Source organism: Heterodontus francisci, chromosome 6 (assembly GCF_036365525.1).
Source record: "Heterodontus francisci isolate sHetFra1 chromosome 6, sHetFra1.hap1, whole genome shotgun sequence".
In the NCBI taxonomy this organism is placed as follows: Eukaryota; Metazoa; Chordata; class Chondrichthyes; order Heterodontiformes; family Heterodontidae; genus Heterodontus; species Heterodontus francisci.
This window is the reverse complement of record NC_090376.1, coordinates 2,588,403-2,609,106: the sequence shown is the minus strand read 5'-3', so window position 1 is coordinate 2,609,106 and position 20,704 is coordinate 2,588,403. Positions and strand designations below refer to the sequence as shown.

Genomic DNA, 20,704 nt, shown 5'->3' with positions numbered 1-20,704 from the left:
GAAAATGGGGATATGGGGAATCTGGGTGCAGGGGGGAATTGGGTGAATGTGGGGATCTGGGGAATGTGGTTGAGGGGGAATTGGGTAATGTGGGGAGTGGGATATGGGGGGAGGGCGGGAGTGTGGAGATATGGGGGAATGTGGGATATAGGGGGAGTGGATATGGGGGTAGGGGCGGGAGTGTGGAGATATGGGGGAATGTGGGATATAGGGGGAAGGGGGATATGGGGGAATGTGGGATATAGGGGGAGGGGGGATATGAGGAATTGTGGGGGAGAGTTGGGGGAATGTGGATGGGCGGGAGTTTAGAGGCAATGTGGGGGGGGGGAATGTGGGGGAGAGGAGTATGGGGGCGTGGGTGGAGGGGAGATAAGGGGTGTTGGGGATGGGAATGGAGGGCTGGGGTGGAAGATCAGAGTGGAGGAGGGGGTGAGGGTGGCGGATGAGAGGGGGTGTGGGTGGGGAGAAGGGGGTGGGTGGGAGGGGCTTGGAGGTGGGGTTGAGGGAGGGGGTGTGAGTGGGGTGGGTTTTCATGTTGCTGTAACGCGGAAGGTGAGAGTGTCGCAGTGAAGAAACATCCTGTAAGAAGCAGGAAAATAATGCGAGCTGATGGAGCAGGTGCAGACAGCTGACAGTCTCTGAGCAGGAGGAATGGGGTGTCTGAGAATGTGTTTGTGTGTCAGAGTCTGGAGCTTACTGTCTGCAGCAGACCCGCCGAGCAGATATGAGAGGGCCAACTCTGAGAGATGGAGCTGGGAGTCAGCGCTGGAACCCAGGAGGCAAAGGCCAGGTCTGTGCTCGTGGGTGTTTGCTGTTGTACCTGTGATTGAGAGGATGGCAGACACTGAGCTGGTGTCGGTGTGTCGGTGTTGTGACTGTGTTGGCAAATGCAGCCTCGGATTAAAGGTCTAATTGCTGTTTTGTATCAGCTTCTCTTGTTTACGAGCCGGCTATAGCTGAATGGCAGTGGGAAAACAACATGTAGTTTATAAAACATCTTTCACATCCTTAGAATACAATTTTGGTGTAGTTACCGTTGTGATGAAGGCACGCATGCAGTCCTTTTGTGAACAGCAAGATCCCAAAAATAACGAGAAGATATATAACCAGTTGGTCTGCTTAGACATTGCTTGAGTGATGAATATTCGGGTGCATGTTCGGGAGAATCCCTGCTCTTCACTGAATAGTGACTAAGGGATCTTCTGCATTCAAACAAAACAGCAGACAGGGCCATAGATAACTGTCGCACCCAGCATCCGCTAATTTGAGGGTAAGCCATGGGTCAGTATTGATTCTCATTTCAGGTACAGCAGGGGCTAGCGACAAAGTAAAGCTCCCTCCACACTGACCCCATCAAACACTCCCAGGACTGTGAAGAGTTCTACTGGAAAAAAAACACAATACTTCCAGGAGTTTGCAGAGTTAAGTTTCCTTGCTCCATAGACTTCATTCCTTGTCCTTCCGATGCAAAGATGTGATTAGTGCGTCTCTTACTGAGTTAACTGGCTTCCGATTGTTCACGCGTTTGAATCTGAGTTTTCTACTCATTTGTTTTTCAAGGTTGCGGGTTGAGGACTTGTTCTAGTACTGAGGGAGTGCTGCAATGTCTGAGGGTCAGTACTGAGGGAGAGCTGCAATGTCGGAGGGTCAGTACTGAGGGAGTGCTGCACTGTCGGAGGGTCAGTACTGAGGGAGTGCTGCAATGTCGGAGGGTCAGTACTGAGGGAGCGCTGCACTGTCCGAGGGTCAGTACTGAGGGAGTGCTGCTCTGTCGGAGGGTCAGTACTGAGGGAGTGCTGCACTGTCGGAGGGTCAGTACTGAGGGAGTGCTGCAATGTCTGAGGGTCAGTACTGAGGGAGTGCTGCTATGTCGGAGGGTCAGTACTGAGGGAGTGCTGCACTGTCGGAGGGTCAGTACTGAGGGGAGTGCTGCTCTGTCGGAGGGTCAGTACTGAGGGAGCGCTGCACTGTCCGAGGGTCAGTACTGAGGGAGTGCTGCTCTGTCGGAGGGTCAGTACTGAGGGAGTGCTGCACTGTCGGAGGGTCAGTACTGAGGAGTGCTGCAATGTCTGAGGGTCAGTACTGAGGGAGTGCTGCTCTGTCGGAGGGTCAGTACTGAGGGAGTGCTGCACTGTCGTATATGGAATGCGCAGAGTGATCGCTGAAGCCATCAGTGACCGAGCATTTATCAGCTTGCCAGTATGGGTCTGCGCCTGTGGGCAGAGATGTCACCACATAATGGCATCTGAGTGCCGTATGACCCTTCAATGGCCGCAATTGCTGCCTCCATCCCCTTCAACAGTACCCCGCTTCCCACCCCAGCCCCCGTCCCCGCCCCCGCTTCCTTCCCAGCCCCCGTCCCTTTCCCTTCCCAGCCCCCGTCCCCGCTTCCCTTCCCAGCCCCCGTCCCCGCTTCCCTTCCCAGCCCCCGTCCCCGCTTCCCCTTCCCAGCCCCCGTCCCCGCTTCCCTTCCCAGCCCACGTCCCCGCTTCCCTTCCCAGCCCCCGTCCCCGCTTCCCTTCCCAGCCCCCGTCCCCGCTTCCCTTCCCAGCCCCCGTCCCCGCTTCCCTTCCCAGCCCCCGTCCCCTTCCCTTCCCAGCCCCCGTCCCCGCTCCCTTCCCAGCCCCCGTCCCCGCTTCCTTCCCAGCCCCCGTCCCCGCTTCCCTTCCCAGCCCCCGTCCCCGCTTCCCTTCCCAGCCCCCGTCCCCGCTTCCCTTCCCAGCCCCGTCCCCGCTTCCCTTCCCCAGCCCCCGTCCCGCTTCCCTTCCCAGCCCCCGTCCCCGCTTCCCACCCCAGCCCCCGTCCCCGCTTCCCACCCCAGCCCCCGTCCCCGCTCCCACCCCAGCCCCCGTCCCCGCTTCCCACCCCAGCCCCGTCCCCGCTTCCCACCCCAGCCCCCGTCCCCGCTTCCCACCCCAGCCCCGTCCCCCGCTTCCCCACCCCAGCCCCCGTCCCCGCTTCCCACCCCAGCCCCCGTCCCCGCTTCCCACCCCAGCCCCCGTCCCCGCTTCCCACCCCAGCCCCCGTCCCCGCTTCCCACCCCAGCCCCCGTCCCCGCTTCCCACCCCAGCCCCCGTCCCCGCTTCCCACCCCAGCCCCCGTCCCCGCTTCCCACCCCAGCCCCCGTCCCCGCTTCCCACCCCAGCCCCCGTCCCCGCTTCCCACCCCAGCCCCCGTCCCCGCTTCCCACCCCAGCCCCCGTCCCCGCTTCCCACCCCAGCCCCCGTCCCCGCTTCCCACCCCAGCCCCCGTCCCCGCTTCCCACCCCAGCCCCCGTCCCCGCTTCCCTTCCCAGCCCCCGTCCCCGCTTCCCTTCCCGATGGAGGGAGGGTGCGGGATGTGGAGTGGCGATCGCAGGAGGGAGCTGGGTGTGGAGGTGGCGATCGCAGGAGGGAGCTTGGGGTGGAGTGGCGATCGCGGGAGGGAGTGGAGTGGCGATCGCAGGAGGGAGCTGAGTGTGGAGCTGGCGATCGCGGGAGGGAGCTGAGTGTGGAGGGTGGCGATCGCGGGAGGGAGCGGGGTGTGGAGGTAGCGATGGAGGGAGGGAGGGAGCGGTGTGTGGAGGTGGCGATGGAGGGAGGGAGCTGAGTGTGGAGGTGGCGATGGAGGGAGGGAGCGGTGTGTGGAGGTGGCGATGGCGGGAGGGAGCGGTGTGTGGAGGTGGCGATGGAGGGAGGGAGCGGTGTGTGGAGGTGGCGATGGAGGGAGGGAGCGGTGTGTGGAGGTGGCGATGGAGGGAGGGAGCTGGGTGTGGAGGTGGCGATCGCGGGAGGGAGCTGAGTGTGGAGTGGCGATCGCAGGAGGGAGCTGGGTGTGGAGGTGGCGATCGCGGGAGGGAGCGGGGTGTGGAGGTGGCGATCGCGGGAGGGGGTGGGGTGTGGAGGTGGCGATCGCGGGAGGGGGTGGGGTGTGGAGGTGGCGATGGAGGGAGGAAGCTGGGTGTGGAGGTGGCGATCGCAGGAGGGAGCTGGGTGTGGAGGTGGCGATCGCGGGAGGGGGTGGGGTGTGGAGGTGGCGATCGCGGGAGGGGGTGGGGTGTGGAGGTGGCGATGGAGGGAGGAAGCTGGGTGTGGAGGTGGCGAGGGAGGGAGCGGGGTGTGGAGGTGGCGAGGGAGGGAGCGGGGTGTGGAGGTGGCGATCGCGGGAGGGAGCTGGGTGTGGAGGTGGCGATCGCGGGAGGGAGCTGATTGTGGAGTGGCGATCGCGGGAGGAAGCTTGGTGTGGAGTGGCGATCGCGGGAGGGAGTGGAGTGACGATCGCAGGAGGGAGCTGGGTGTGGAGGTGGCGATCGCAGGAGGGAGCGGGGTGTGGAGTGGCGATCGCGGGAGGGAGTGGAGTGGCGATCGCAGGAGGGAGCTGGGTGTGGAGGTGGCGATCGCAGGAGGGAGCGGGGTGTGGAGTGGCGATCGCGGGAGGGAGTGGAGTGGCGATCGCAGGAGGGAGCTGGGTGTGGAGGTGGCGATCGCAGGAGGGAGCGGGGTGTGGAGTGGCGATCGCGGGAGGGAGCTGAGTGTGGAGGTGTCGATGGAGGGAGGGAGCGGGGTGTGGAGTGGCGATCGCGGGAGGGATTGGAGTGGCGATCGCAGGAGGGAGCGGGGTGTGGAGTGGCGATCGCGGGAGGGAGCGGAGTGGCGATCGCAGGAGGGAGCTGGGTGTGGAGGTGGCGATCGCAGTAGGGAGCGGGGTGTGGAGGTGGCGATCGCAGGAGGGAGCGGGGTGTGGAGTGGCGATCGCAGGAGGGAGCGGGGTGTGGAGGTGGCGATCGCAGGAGGGAGCGGAGTGGCGATCGCAGGAGGGAGCTGGGTGTGGAGGTGGCGATCGCAGGAGGGAGCGGGGTGTGGAGTGGCGATCGCAGGAGGGAGCGGGGTGTGGAGGTGGCGATCGCAGGAGGGAGCGGAGTGGCGATCGCAGGAGGGAGCGGGGTGTGGAGTGGCGATCGCAGGAGGGAGCGGGGTGTGGAGTGGCGATCGCGGGAGGGAGTGGAGTGACGATCGCAGGAGGGAGCTGGGTGTGGAGTGGCGATCGCAGGAGGGAGCGGGGTGTGGAGTGGCGATCGCGGGAGGGAGCGGAGTGGCGATCGCAGGAGGGAGCTGGGTGTGGAGGTGGCGATCGCAGGAGGGAGCGGGGTGTGGAGGTGGCGATCGCAGGAGGGAGCGGGGTGTGGAGTGGCGATCGCGGGAGGGAGTGGAGTGACGATCGCAGGAGGGAGCTGGGTGTGGAGTGGCGATCGCAGGAGGGAGCGGGGTGTGGAGTGGCGATCGCGGGAGGGAGCGGAGTGGCGATCGCAGGAGGGAGCTGGGTGTGGAGGTGGCGATCGCAGGAGGGAGCGGGGTGTGGAGGTGGCGATCGCAGGAGGGAGCGGGGTGTGGAGTGGCGATCGCAGGAGGGAGCGGGGTGTGGAGGTGGCGATCGCAGGAGGGAGCGGAGTGGCGATCGCAGGAGGGAGCTGGGTGTGGAGGTGGCGATCGCAGGAGGGAGCGGGGTGTGGAGTGGCGATCGCAGGAGGGAGCGGGGTGTGGAGTGGCGATCGCAGGAGGGAGCGGGGTGTGGAGGTGGCGATCGCAGGAGGGAGCGGAGTGGCGATCGCAGGAGGGAGCGGGGTGTGGAGTGGCGATCGCAGGAGGGAGCGGGGTGTGGAGTGGCGATCGCGGGAGGGAGTGGAGTGACGATCGCAGGAGGGAGCTGGGTGTGGAGTGGCGATCGCAGGAGGGAGCGGGGTGTGGAGTGGCGATCGCGGGAGGGAGTGGAGTGGCGATCGCAGGAGGGAGCTGGGTGTGGAGGTGGCGATCGCAGGAGGGAGCGGGGTGTGGAGTGGCGATCGCGGGAGGGAGTGGAGTGGCGATCGCAGGAGGGAGCTGGGTGTGGAGGTGGCGATCGCGGGAGGGAGCTGGGTGTGGAGTGGCGATCGCGGGAGGGAGCTGGGTGTGGAGTGGCGATCGCTGGAGGGAGCTGGGTGTGGAGTGGCGATCGCAGGAGGGAGTGGAGTGGCAATCGCAGGAGGGAGCTGAGTGTGGAGGTGGCGATCGCGGGAGGGAGCTGAGTGTGGAGGCGGCGATTGCAGGAGGAAGCTTGGTGTGGGGTGGCAATCGCAGGAGGGAGCTGAGTGTGGAGGTGGCGATGGAGGGAGGGAGCGGGATGTGGAGTGGCGATCGCCGGAGGGAGCTGGGTGTGGAGGTGACGATGGAGGGAGAGAGCGGGGTGTGGAGGTGGCGATCGCGGGAGGGAGCTGGGTGTGGAGGTGGCGATCCCGGGAGGGAGCTGGGTGTGGAGGTGGCGATCGCGGGAGGGAGCTGGGTGTGGAGGTGACGATGGAGGGAGAGAGCGGGGTGTGGAGTGGCGATCGCGGGAGGGAGCTGGGTGTGGAGGTGGCGATCGCGGGAGGGAGCTGGGTGTGGAGGTGGCGATCCCGGGAGGGAGCTGGGTGTGGAGGTGGCGATCCCGGGAGGGAGCGGTGTGTGGAGGTGGCGATCGCGGGAGGGAGTTCGGTGTGGAGGTGGCGATCCCGGGAGGGAGTTGGGTGTGGAGGTGGCGATCCCGGGAGGGAGCTGGGTGTGGAGGTGGCGATCGCAGGAGGGAGCTTGGTGTGGAGGTGGCGATCGCGGGAGGGAGCTGGGTGTGGAGGTGGCGATCCCGGGAGGGAGCTCGGTGTGGAGGTGGCGATCGCAGGAGGGAGCTCGGTGTGGAGGTGGCGATCCCGGGAGGGAGCTCGGTGTGGAGGTGGCGATCCCGGGAGGGAGCTCGGTGTGGAGGTGGCGATCGCAGGAGGGAGCTCGGTGTGGAGGTGGCGATCCCGGCCATTGAGGGGGTTTGGGTTCAGTTCGTTTTTTTTTGTATGAAATTGAGCAGTCTATTTTACTGGCAGCGCCTGTGATGTCGAAGACAATGGTGCTTCAGTGGATGAGGCTGCATTTGTGCTTGTGCCAGTACTGCACCACCTTGTGTTTGTGTTGTCAGCAAATGCAACAAGAAATATGTTAATTTAAAAGCAAAATACTGCAGATGCTGGAAGTCTGAAATAAAAACTAGAAATGCTGGAAACACTCAGCAGGTCTGGCAGCATCTGTGGAGAGAGAAGCGGAGTTAACATTTCAGGTCAGTGACACTTCTTCATAAATATATAGTTTATAAATAGAAGTTGTTGTTGGCTCAGGCACCGGGAGCATGCCTTGCTCGGAATACTGCACCTCCAGAAATAGCAGCCCTTCGTGGATCTCTGATCAAAGAGCATAACCCCACCCCCCCCCAAGATTACTGTGACCAACCCACTTTTGTCAGCTGCCCACTGAGCCTGTGATGTGGAACACTGGGTTGATGGGGTGAACGAACTCCAGTGGGTGAGAGACTGGGTTAAGGGCTGGCCTCTGCCAGAGAGGCATTACAAGAATGATGGGCCAAGTAGCCTTGTGTAAAACTCTGTGGAACGTACTGGTTGCTGCTTCGCGGTAACTGTCCCCTCTGTTTAATTTCAGAGCAATCGAGGCACCATGTCCAGCTCTGTCAGCAACCAGACAGGCCTGGTGAATGTCACCAGCTGTGTGACCCCGACGCTGACCCTGAATCTCCGCTCCTCGCACAATGAGCTGCTTAACGCGGACATCAAGAGGTCAACACCACCCAAGGGGCGCAAAGTTTATGCTTCCACTGACCTTCAGTCTGCCATGGGACTGGGTGATGAGACTGTCAGCAGCAAGTGGCTGAAAGATGGGCGGAACCAGATGCGTAAGGCAGCAGAGAACGAGAGGAAGGACCAGAATCGGAACATCACCTTGAAAGTGGCAGAGACAGAGAGCTCGACAAACAAGGAGCAGCCAGAATCGCCAGACAAGGGGCAAGCAGTTAACCAGACTGCTTCTCGGAGCAAAGGTTTCCTCAGCTACTACATGGGCCTGGAGCTCTCCCTTGATGCTTGCAGTGGGAACCCGGACAAAGCACAGCCGCTGGTCATCCAGCTGGACCAGGGAGACTTTGAGGCCTGCGAGTCCGACTCAGCTGATCAGCCCTCTGCCATCCGGCCAGATTCGCTGGTCACGGTGGATGGAGAGCAGCCAGTGGAAGATGCTGGAAGGACAAGAATGACCAGCCCTCTGGAGGCTCCCAGTGACCATCGGAAGAGCTCGTGTCTGTTCTTCGGAATGAGGAATACGGCAGCGAGTGATGAGGATTCGAGCTGGACCAGCCTGTCCCAAGGCAGCGCCTGCTGGAGTTCCCCTGACGATATCGGTAGGGTACAACTTATCTTCATCTCAACTTGTGGAACGAGGGGGGATAAAATATCTGGGTTTACATTCCGAGTGGTGGTGGTGGGCCTCTTGAACCACTGGTACTGGTATGATGCAGAGTGGCCAGGTCAGAGGGCAGGTAAGGATCAGCTACATGACTGTGGGACTGGAGTCACATGTAGGCCCAGACCAGGTAATGATGGCACGTTTCCTCCCATGAAGGATATTAGTGAACCAGATTTTTTAATGACCATCTGTCAGATTCATGCTCACTTTTGCCCTCACCTGTTGTGCCAGGCTGGGTATTTATTGCAGGAACTGCCAGCACTGGGTGGCGATGACTCACTTTATAACGATCGCTGTTTGTTCCTGTTATCAGTCTCATAAAATTCTGTCTCAGTTCAGAGTTCAGTTCTGTCAGTGTTTGCTCAGGCTTTTAGTTTTGCTGTGTTCAGCTTAATCACGAACAGGTTATCTTCGCCCCTCAACTTTCAACTCATCCAAGAGGACTTTAACTTGGGTTTACAGATTAGAGGGAGCTTTACTCTGTATCTAACCCTGTGCTGTACCTGCTCTGGGAGTGTTTGATGGGGACAGTGTAGAGGGAGCTTTACTCTGTATCTAACCCCATGCTGTACCTGCTCTGGGAGTGTTTGGGACAGTGTAGAGGGAGCTTTACTCTGTATTTAACCCCATGCTGTACCTGCTCTGGGAGTGTTTGGGACAGTGTAGAGGGAGCTCTACTCTGTATTTAACCCCATACTGTACCTGCTCTGGGAATGTTCGATGGGGACAGTGTAGAGGGAGCTCTACTCTGTATTTAACCCTGTGCTGTACCTGCTCTGGGAATGTTCGATGGGGACAGTGTAGAGGGAGCTTTACTCTGTATTTAACCCTGTGCTGTACCTGTTCTGGGAGTGTTTGATGGGGACAGTGTAGAGGGATTTCTTTAGGCCTGCCAAGTGATGGAAGCAGCACTGAGGGAGGTGATGGGGTAAAGTGCGGAGGGGTGTGAGTTCCTGACCCTGCTACTTCTGCCAGAATTCAAATCAAATCAAACTATTTGTGTTTTTGACTGAGTTCAGTACATTTCACGTACAACACTGGCATCTACCCGGCAATGTGGAAAATTGCCCAGGTATGGCCTGTACACAAAAAGCAGGTCAATTCCAACCCGGCCAATTACTGCCCCATCAGTCTACTCTCGATCATCAGTAAAATGATGGAAGGTGTCGTCGACAGTGCTATCAAGCGGCACTTGCTTAGCAATAACCTGCTCACTGACGCTCAATTTGGGTCCAGCCAGGAACACTCAGCTCCTGACCTCATTACAGCCTTGGTTCAAACATGGACAAAAGTGCTTAGGTGATTGGAGTTTGGCTGTGAGTGGGGTGGGGCAGGTCTGCTGTGGCCTGCCTGGCGGAGCTCCAGTGAACCTCTCTGGGATGAATCAGCAGTCAGAGTTCCTGTCGCACTAATGCAGGATTACTTCTTGGCCATCATACAGTTAGATCATTATCCAGGTACAGAGCAAGAGCTGACTGATTCAGAGACCCTCGTGAGAGTTTACCAGTGCCCACCCTGTGGCTAGAACTGTTTGGATTTTATTTTATGTGAAAGGTGGAACTGTGAGCAATGAACCCACTGCAGCTGAACTCGTTCCAGAGATCAGCTCGACCCAAATAATTATCTGATTCTGTTCCAGCAACAGAGACTGTGAAATCATAGCATAGAGCAACCCACAGCTGGAGAGTGGAATCCCGGCATCGACCGAGACACTGGAAACGACAAAAACACGCCCAGCCCTGTCGTCCCTGCAAAGTCCTCCTTACTAACATCTGGGGGCTTGTGCCAAAGTTGGGAGATCTGTCCCACAGACTAGTCAAGCAACAGCCTGACAAAGTCATACTCACCGAATCACACCTTGCAGACAATGTCCCAGACACTGCAATCACTATCCCCGGATATGTCCTGTCCCACCAGCAGGACAAACCCAGCAGAGGTGGTGGCGCAATGATATACAGTTGGGAAGGAGTTGTTCTGGGAATCCTCAACATCGACTTTGGACGCCACGAAGTCTCATGGCATCAAGTCAAACATGGGCAAGGAAACCTCCTGCTGATTACCACCTACCGCCCTCCCTCAGCTGATGAATCAGTACTTCTCCACGTTGAACAGCACTTGGAAGAAGCACTGAGGGTGGCAAGGGCACAGAATGTACTCCGGGTGGGGTATTTCAATGTCCATCACCAAGAGTGGCTCGGTAGCACCACTACTGACCGAGCTGGCCGAGTCCTAAACGACATAACTGCTCGACTTGATCCGTGGCAGGTGGTGAAGGAACCAACAAGAGGGTAAAACCTACTTGACCTCATCCTCACCAATGTACCTGATGCAGTTGCAAGTGTCCATGACAATATTGGCAGGAGTGACCACTGCATAGTCCTTGTGGGGACGAAGTCCCGTCTTCACATTGAGGATACCCTCCATCATGTTGTGTGGCACTACCACTGTGCTAAATGGGATAGGTTCAGAACAGATTTAGCAACTCAAAACTGGGACTGGGCATCCGTGAGGCGCTGTGGGCCATCATCAGCAGCAGAATTGTATTCAGCCACAATCTGTAACCTCATGGCCCGGCATATCCCCCACTCTACCATTACATCAAGCCAGGGGATCAACTCTGATTCAATGAAGAGTGCAGGAGGGCATGCCTGGAGCAGCACCAGGCATACCTCAAAATGAGGTGTCAACCTGGTGAAGCTACAACCCAGGATGACATGCATGCCAAACTGCATAAGCAGCATGTGATAGACAGAGCTAATCCCACAATCAATGGATCAGATCAATGTTCTGCAGTCTTGCCACATTTCTTTAAATTCATCCTTGGGTGTGAATATTGCTGGCAAGGTCAGTATTTGTTGCCCATCCCTAATTGTCCTTGAACTCAGTGGCTGCTCGGCCATTTCAGAGGGCAGTTAAGAGTCAACCATATTGCTGTGGATCTGGAGTCACATGTAGGCCAGACTGGTTAAAGACGGCAGATTTCCTTCCCTAAAAAACATTAGTGAACCAGATGTTTTTTTTTTTACTACCGTCCAGTAGATTCATGATTAGTATTAATGAGACTAACATTTTATTCTAGATTTATTAATTAATTGAATTTCAATAACCCCAGCTGTTGTGGGATTTGAAATCAAGTCTCCGCAGCATTAGTCCTGGCCTCTGGATTACTAGTCCAGTAACATTACCACTATGCTTCTGTCACCCGTAAAGTCAGGAATGCAGGTGAATAAATAAACAACTAACTGGAGGAGGATGCTCCACAAATATCCCCACCCTCAATGATGGGAATCCCAACATGTCAGTGCAAAAGGCAAAGCCGAAGCACTGGTAACCATCTTCTGCCAGAAGTAAATGATCCATTTCGGCCGCCTCCTGAGTTCTCTGCAGTCAGTCTTCAGACAATTCGATTCGCTCCACATGATATCAAGAAACGACTGAAGGCGCTGGAAACTGCAAAGGCTATGGGTCCTGACAACTTCCCAGCAATAGTACTGAAGACCTGTGCTCCAGAACTTGCTGCGCCCCTTCCAGTACAGCCACAACACTGGCATCTACCTGACAATGTGGAAAATGGCCCAGGTATGTCCTGTACACAAAAAGGACAAATCCAACCTGGCCAATTACCGTCCCTTCAGTCTACTCTCGATCATCAGCAAATTGATGGAAAGTATCGCTGACAGTGTTATCAAGTGGCACTTACTTAGCAATAACCAGCTCAGTTTGGATTCTGCCAGGGCCATTCAGCTCCTGACCTCATTACAGCCTTGGTCCAAGCATGGACAAAAGAGCTGAACTCCAGAGGTGAGGTGAGAGTGACTGCCCTTGACATCAAGGCAGCATTTGACTGTGTATGGCATTAAGGAGCCCTCGCAAAACTGGAGTCAATGGGAATCAGGGGAAAGCTCTCCATTGGTTGGAGTCATACCTAACACAAAGGAAGATGGTTGTGGTTGTTGGAGGTCAATCATCTCAGTCCCAGGACATCACTGCAGGAGTTCCTCAGGGTAGTGTCCTTGGTCCAACCATCTTCAGCTGCTTCATCAATGACCTTCCTTCAATCATAAGGTCAGAATTGGGGATGTTCAGTAGCATTTGCGATTCTTCAGATACTGAAGCAGTCTGTGCCTGCATGCAGCAAGACCTGGACAACATTTAAGCTTGGTCTGATAAGTGGCAAGTAATATTTGCGCCACTCAAGTGCCAGACAAAATTCTCAAACGAGAGAATGTAACCATCTCCCCTTGATGTTCAATGGCATTACAATCGCTGAATTCCCCTCCATCAACATCCTGGGGGTTAACATTGACCAGAAACTGAACTAGCCCAGCCACATAAATACTGTGGCTACAAGAGCAGGTCAGGGGCTGGGAATTCTGCAGCGGGTAACTCACCTCCTGACTCCCCAAAGCCTGTCCGTCCATCGACAAAGCATATGTCAGGAGTCTGATGGAATACTCTCAACTTATTGGGAGGATATTGAGAGACCTTGGAGTGCATGTACACAGGTCCCTGAATGTGACAGGACAGGTAGATAGAGTGGTGAAGAAGGCATATGGAATGCTTTCCTTTATTGGCCGAGGTATAGAATTCAAAAGCAGGGATGTAATGCTGGAACTGTATAAAATGCTGGTTAGGCCACAGCTGGAGTATTGCGTACAGTTCTGGTCACCACATTACAGGAAGGACATAATTGCTCTGGAGAGAATACAGAGGAGATTTACAAGAATGTTACCAGGGCTCGAAAGTTGCAGCTATGAGGAAAGATTGGATCGGCTAGGGTTGTTTCCCTTAGAACAGAGGAGGCTGAGGGGTGACTTAATTGAGGTGTACAAAATTATAAACGCCTAGATTGAGTAGACAGGAAGGACCTGTTTCCCCTGATGGAGAGGTCAATTACTAGAGGGCACAGATTTAAGGTGATTGGTAGGAGGATTAGAGGGGACATGAGGAAAAACATTTTCACCCAGAGGGTGGTGGGTGTCTGGAATTCACTGCCAGGAACGGTGGTGGAGGCAGAAACCCTCAATTCTTTTAAAAGGTACCTGGACATGCACCTGAAGTGCTGTCACCTGCAAGGCTACGGACCAGGTACTGGAAGGTGGGATTCGATTGGGTGGCTAATTTCTATTTTTGTTTTTTCTCGGCCGGCACGGACTCAATGGGCTGAATGGCCTCCTTCTGTGCCATAATTTTTCTAAGGTTTGTCTGGATGAGTGCAGTTGCAACAACACTCAGAAAGCCTGCCACCATCCATTAAGTCTGGAATAAAAAAGTTAGTTTCAGTAATTGAGACCATGAAATGACTTGATTGTCGTAAAAATCAATCTGTTTCACTGAGGGAAGGAAATCTGCCGCCCTTACCTGGTCTGGCCTACATGTGACTGGAGACCCACAGCAATGTGGCTGATTCTTACATGTCCTGTGAAGTGGCCAGCAAGCCACTCAGTTGTATTCAAGAAGGCAGCTCACCCCCCACCTTCTCGGGGGCATTTCGGGACAGTCAATAAATGCTGGCCTAGCCAGAGACACTCACGTCCCATGAATGAATAAAAAAAATATTCTCAGTGCATGTGCCGGTCATGTTTTATACATGTAGAGTCCTCTGTACCTGTCTATCTGTGTGTGTGTTGGATATGGTAGGTGCAGTGGAACTTCAATTAGCAGTGATGCCTCACTGTCTGAACAAGGGTTGGGTGCCATTCCCCGAACCAGGGGCAAGAGTCTGGTACGCTTGGGGGTGGAGGATGTAGAGTCCGCTGGGACACCCTCCCCAGCCCTCCACCCTGTGCCCACTCTAGCACGCTCGATGTGGTTCTAATTCTGATGCCATTTGGCAGCTTCTCATGGCAGATGCTATTCACAGAGACCCAGCTTGGGCTGCGCTATTTAATTGAGGTTTTGTGTCCATCATTGCTAGTATTTTTAGTAACCAGCAATTTAGATGTCTGTAATTTCTCATCCAGTTTAAAACCAGGAGTGCAGTGACAGGGTGCAGGGATGGGCTGTTCCACCAGTCCTGGGTTCTGTGTGATATCTCTGGCAAACAGTGTTCTCTTCTGTTCCAAGTCTAATCCTTGAGTTTCTAGTGTAGGGGCCTGCCTGTCAACTATTTCCCTGGTCCCACTGAGTGCTGATAACAGCTGGCAAATTGGCTCTGAATCCAGCTGCTGACTTTATTCTAAGCCCAACGCTTAGGCCCTGCTTCAAGCTGGCTGTGGAGTTTGTCAAATGAAAGTCCTGGGATTTACAAAGGAAGGTTTGAGACGTCTGCTCTCCAGAAGCTCCAGAGGACATGTCTGCAGCTTCTGAGAGAATTAATGGTGAAGCTACTGGCATCTGAATGGAGAGGAAAGTGACTAGCCCTGGTCTGTGTGTGTGCCAGGGCGCAGGCCCTGGTCTGTGTCTGTGTGTGTCTGTGTCTGTGTCTGTCTGTGTCTGTCTGTGTGTGTCTGTCTGTGTGTGTCTGTCTGTGTGTGTCTGTCTGTGTGTGTCTGTCTGTGTGTCTGTGTCTCTGTGTGTCGGGGCGCAGGCCCTGGTCTGTGTGTGTGTCGGAGCACGGCCCTGGTCTGTGTGTGTGTGTGTGTGTGTGTGTGTGTCGGGGCGCGGGCCCTGGTCTGTTTGTGTGTGTGTGTGTCGGGGTGCGGGCCCTGGTGTGTGTGTGTGTGTGTGTGTGTGTGTGTGTGTGTGTGTGTGTGTGTGTGTGTGTGTGTCGGGGCGCGGGCCCTGGTCTGTGTGTGTGTCGGGGCGCGGGCCCTGGTCTGTGTCTGTGTGTGTGTGTCGGGACGTGGGCCCTGGTCTGTGTCTGTGTGTGTGTGAGAGCACGGCCCTGGTCTGTGTGTGTGTGTGTGTGTGTGTGTGTGTGTGTGTGTGTGTGTCGGGGCGCGGGCCCTGGTCTGTGTGTGTGTGTCAGAGCACGGCCCGTGTGTGTGTGCGTGTGTGCGTGCGTGCGCGCGCGCCCTGGTCTGTGTGTGTGTTGGGGCGCGGGCCCTGGTCTGTGTCTGTGTGTGTGTGTCGGGACGTGGGCCCTGGTCTGTGTCTGTGTGTGTGTGAGAGCACGGCCCTGGTCTGTGTCTGTGTGTGTGTCGGGGCGCGGGCCCTGGTCTGTGTGTGTGTGTCAGAGCACGGCCCGTGTGTGTGTGCGTGCGTGTGTGCGTGCGTGCGCGCGCGCCCTGGTCTGTGTGTGTGTGTCGGGGCGCGGGCCCTGGTCTGTGTGTGTGTGTGTCGGGACGCGGGCCCTGGTCTGTGTCTGTGTGTGTGTGTGTGTCACAGCACGGCCCTGGTCTGTGTCTGTGTGTGTGTGTGTGTGTGTCACAGCACGGCCCTGGTCTGTGTCTGTGTGTGTCGGGGCGCGGGCCCTGGTCTGTGTGTGTGTCGGGGCGCGGGCCCTGGTCTGTGTGTGTGTGTGTCGGGACGCGGGCCCTGGTCTGTGTCTGTGTCTGTGTGTGTGTGTGTGTGTGTGTGTCACAGCACGGCCCTGGTCTGTGTCTGTGTGTGTCACAGCACGGCCCTGGTCTGTGTGTGTGTGTGTGTGTGTCACAGCACGGCCCTGGTCTGTGTCTGTGTGTGTCGGGGCGCGGGCCCTGGTCTGTGTGTGTGTCGGGGCGCGGGCCCTGGTCTGTGTGTGTGTGTGTCGGGACGCGGGCCCTGGTCTGTGTCTGTGTCTGTGTCTGTGTCTGTGTGTGTGTGTGTGTGTGTGTGTGTGTGTGTGTGTGTCACAGCACGGCCCTGGTCTGTGTCTGTGTGTGTCACAGCACGGCCCTGGTCTGTGTCTGTGTGTGTGTGTCGGGGCGCGGGCCCTGGTCTGTGTGTGTGTCGGGGCGCGGGCCCTGGTCTGTGTGTGTGTGTGTGTGTGTGTCGGGGGGCGGGCCCTGGTGTGTGTGTGTGTGTGTGTGTGTGTGTGTGTGTGTGTGTGTGTGTGTGTGTGTGTGTGTGTGTCGGGGCGCGGGCCCTTGTGTGTGTGTGTGTGTGTGTGTGTGTGTGTGTGTGTCAGAGCACGGCCCTGGTCTGTGTGTGTGTGTGTCGGGGCGCGGGCCCTGGTCCTGTGTTTTGGGTATCTACCTCGGGATTGGGGTTTATTGGCTGAGCTTGTTCCACTCTTTCACAGGATATGGGCGTCATTGGCTGGACCAGCATTTATTGCCCATCCCTTGTTGCCTTCGAGAAGGTGATGATGAGCTGCCTTGTTGAATATAACTGAGTAGCTTTCTAGGCTATTTCAGGAGCCTGTTAAAAAGTCAACCACATTGCTGTGGGTCTGGTATCACACATAAGCCAGACCAGGTAAGGCAGCAGATTTCCTTCCCCTTCGTGAAGCAGATGGGTTTTTACGACAATCCGGTGGTTTCATTTTCACCATTACTGAGACTAGTTTTTATCCCAGGTTTATCTAATTAACTGAATTTAAATTCCCCAGCTGCCTTGTTGGAATTTGAACTCATGCCTCAGGAGCATTTATCCAGACCTCTGAATTACTCATTTAGTAACATAAGCACGATGCTTACCCGCTCCATTATAATTCCCCATGCCTGCTCCGGGGACGATGTTGATTGGGGTGCACTGATTTCCACTCCTTTCCACACAGTGAAATGGAGAACAGCCCTCTTCCTCATCACTGCCCCCAATGTGCTGACTCTCGCTGGGGTATACTTCCACAGGCACTCCTCGCTTTCCAAGGCCTCTTCCGTGTCTGCACACTTTGTGTGACCCAGAATGGTGATTATTGAAAGGATATTGAACCATATGGGGCATCACGGGAAGCTCAGTATTTAATTAACTGCCAGCCCATCCAGTGATCAGGAACCCAGGAAATGAGTCCATGTGAGCAGTCAGGAATTTACTGAGGGCTAGTGTAATTTCACCACCTCATGCCACACAGTTGGAGGCCATTTGGCCCATTGTACCAGTGCTGGCTCTTTGAAAGAGCTATCCAATTAGTCCCACTCCCCTGCTCTTTCTCCCCTTCATGTATTTATCCAATTCTCTTTTGAAAGTTACTCTTGAACCTGCTTCCACCGCCCTTTCAGACAGCGTGTTCCAGATCACAACAACTCCCTGTGGAAACACATTTCTCCTCGTCTTCCCCCTCTGGCTCTGATGAAAGATCATCGACCTGAAACGTTAACTCTGTTTCTCTGTCCATGGATGCTGCCAGACCTGACTAGTAGTTCCAGCAGTTTCTATTTATTATTTGGGTTTTATTATTGATAGACTATTCCCATTTGTGATTCAGATCCTGTCTGGAATCGGAACTCGTTTGAGACAGATGCAGACTTGCCTTCGGGCTGGATGAGGGTGCGGGACACCTCGGGGACCTATTACTGGCACATTCCCACAGGAACAACTCAATGGGAACCACCACCTCCCCCCTCCGACCAGGAACAGGGATCTCAGAAGCCCACTGCCATGTCACAGTGCACAACTCCCTTGGCGGAGCAGCAGGTAATTGCAGCAGGTTGTAAGGTTGGGGTCGGTTGATGGTGGAGGAGACACTCCAGTCTGGAGGAGAGACAGCTCAGAGGGGCTGACATGGGATGGAAGAAGAAAGCTGAAAACAAGACTTCAGAAATCTGAGATGGACATGGGGAGAAGGTGGGTAGAATATAACATAAGAAATAGGATCAGGAGTAAACCATGTGGCCTCTCAAGCCTGCTCCGCCATTCAATATGATCATTGGTGATCCTCGGCCTCGAATATACTCAATGATGGAGCATCCACACCCCTCTGGGATAGAGAATTCCAAAGCTTCACAACCTTCTGACTGAAGAAGTTTCTCCTCATCTCAGTCTGAAATGATTGGCCCCTTATCCTGAGACTGTGCCCCTGTGTTCTAGATTCCCTGACCAGTGGAAATAATCTCAGTGTCTCCAGTCCCTTCAGAATCTTGTATTAGATTGACTCTCATTCTTCTAAACTCCAGAAAGTATAGGCCCAATTTACTCAGCCTCTCATCAAAGGACAACCCTCTCATCCCAGGGACCAATCTGATGAACCTAGGTGGGGTTAGGGGATATGGGGCGAAGGTGGGTGGTTAAAATTTAAGGAATTGCTGTGTGAATAACTTTTTTCTTGTCTGCCCTCCACATTCCCTCCCACCGTATGTCTGTGTTTCCCAAATTGTCCTGCGCCCTGTGTTGCTCCCTCCCGCCATATTGTTGTCATCACTTCCCATGCCCATGACCCTTTGGGATATTGTTCCAGCTGACTTGGACTGGTTTGGCTGAGAGTGAGAAGTGTGACGGCATCGATGTGTGGAAGGCAAGTTCTTATTTATTTCGAGTGTGTTTGTAGCGTGCAAGTTGATGGTAGAAATTACTTTGTAGAAAAGAATGCAGTTTGAGGTAGAGATGAGCCAGGGACTAATACGCTGGCGGAACAAGCCAAGGGTGGGGGTGGAATGGTCTCTTCCTGTTCCCAATGGCTCTTCGCCCCGATGCAAACCAGGCAATGTCCCAGCTCCACTGTAAATGTATTGGAATTTATACCCACTTCACTCCATCCCTGATTTCCCCATGGGATTGAGGTTGGGGTTGGAGCATGGACATTGAGTGGTGCTGAGCATCTGTCCCCACAATCCTGAACAAACTGCTCCACAAGGTGAAACCCATCTGCTGCTTGGTAGTGAGTGATCCTCACGGATACTGCAGCCCTTCCTCAGGGCTTCTGGTATCAGCAGCTCCGGCCAAATAAAACCCATTGGGCAGAAGAATAAGAAAGTCTTGCATTTATATAGAGCCTTTTGCAACCTCAGGCTATCCCAAAGCAATTTGCAGCTTTACATTTTGAGGCATAGTCACTGTTGTGATCTAGGAATGTGCACAGCAAGATCCAACAAACAGCAATGTGGTAATGGCCAGATAATCTGTTTTTAGTCATATTGGTTGGAGGATCAACCTTGACCACATAACACTGGGGAGAGCTCCCCTGCTGCTCTTTGAATAGTATCATGGTTTAATTTTACATCCGAAAGATAGCACTTCTGACAGTGCCACGCTCCCGCAGTGCCGCCTCCTCTGATAGTACTACCCTCCCACAGTGCCGCCCTCCCACACTGCTGCCGCCTCCAACAGTGCCACGCCGCTACAGTAATATTGCTGGTGGGTTAACAGTATTCACATGGTAATTTTCTGTGTCCCTATTTGGGACGGAGAATCTAATTATAGTTTCCCTACCACTGATGTCAGACTCAGTGGTCTGTGATTACCTGGTTTATCCCTGCACTTCTCCTGTAGCCAGAGAGGATTTGAAAATTTGTGTCAGAGCCCCTGCAATCTCCTCCCTTGCCTCATAGCAGCCTGGGATACATCTCATCTGGGCCTGGGATGGCAGTGGCTTAGTGGTAATATCACTGGACTAGTAAGCCAGAGACCCAGGGTATTTCTTTGGGGACATGGGTTCAAATCCCACCACAATAGAAACATAGAAAAATAGGAGCAGGAGTAGGCCATTCGGCCCTTGGAGCCTGCTCCACCATTCAATACAATCATGGCTGATCATCCAAACTCAGTACCCTGTTCCTGCTTTCTCCCCATATCCCTTGATCCCTTTAGCCCTAAGAACTATATCTAACTCTTTCTTGAATATATTTAATGATTTGGCCTCAATTGCTTTCTGTGGTAGAGAATTCCACAGGTTCACCACTCTCTGAGTGAAGAAATCTCTCCTCATCTCAGTCCTAAGTGACTTACCCCTTATCCTTAGACTGTGATCCCTGGTCCTGGACTCCCCCCACCATCGACAACATCCTTCTTGCATCTAGTCTGTCCAGTCCTGTTAGAATTTTGTAGGTTTCAAAGAGATCCCCTCTCATTCTTCTCAACTCTAGCCAATACAAGCCTAATCGACCCAATCTCTCTTCATACATCAGTCCTGCCATCCCAGGAATCAGTCCGGTGAACCTTCCCTTCACTGCACTCCCTCCAGAGCAAGAACATCCTTCTTCAGATAAGGAGACCAACACGGCACACAATACTCAAGGTGTGGTCTCACCAAGGCCTTGTATAATTGCAGTAAGATATCCCTGCTCCTGTACTCAAATCCTCTCGCTATGAAGGTCAACATACCATTTGCCTTCTTAACTGCCTGCTGCGCCTGAATGCTTACTTTCAGCGACTGGTGCACAAGGATATCCAGGTCTCGCACCTCCCCCTTTCCCAATCTATCGCCGTTCAGATAATCTGCCTTCCTGTTTTTGCCTCCAAAGTGGATAACCTCATTTAGCCACGTTACACTGCATCTGACATGTATTTGCTCACTCACTCAACCTGTTCAAATCATACTGGAGCTTCTCTGCATCCTCCTCACAGATGTCAGGCTAACCGGTCTATGTTTTCTCTCTACCTCCTTTTTTAAATAGTGGGGTTACATTAGCTGCCCTCCAATCCGTTGGAACTGTTCCAGAGTCTATAGAATTTTGAAAAAT

At 55.1% G+C, this 20,704-nt stretch overlaps 1 protein-coding gene across 1 annotated transcript in view; it reads left to right on the top strand.

The window, feature by feature from the left end:
- The first annotated feature begins 653 nt into the window (after positions 1–653).
- The window catches only part of LOC137371060 (amyloid beta precursor protein binding family B member 1-like), an 87,559-nt gene continuing 67,508 nt past the window's right edge, over positions 654–20,704 (top strand). Inside the window, exons 1-4 of the mRNA XM_068032959.1 lie at positions 654–790; positions 7,470–8,220; positions 17,515–17,723; positions 18,484–18,540. Of these exons, the coding sequence (XP_067889060.1) occupies positions 725–790; positions 7,470–8,220; positions 17,515–17,723; positions 18,484–18,540 (1,083 nt within the window). The 5' untranslated portion in view covers positions 654–724. The remainder of the gene's footprint in view (positions 791–7,469; positions 8,221–17,514; positions 17,724–18,483; positions 18,541–20,704) is intronic.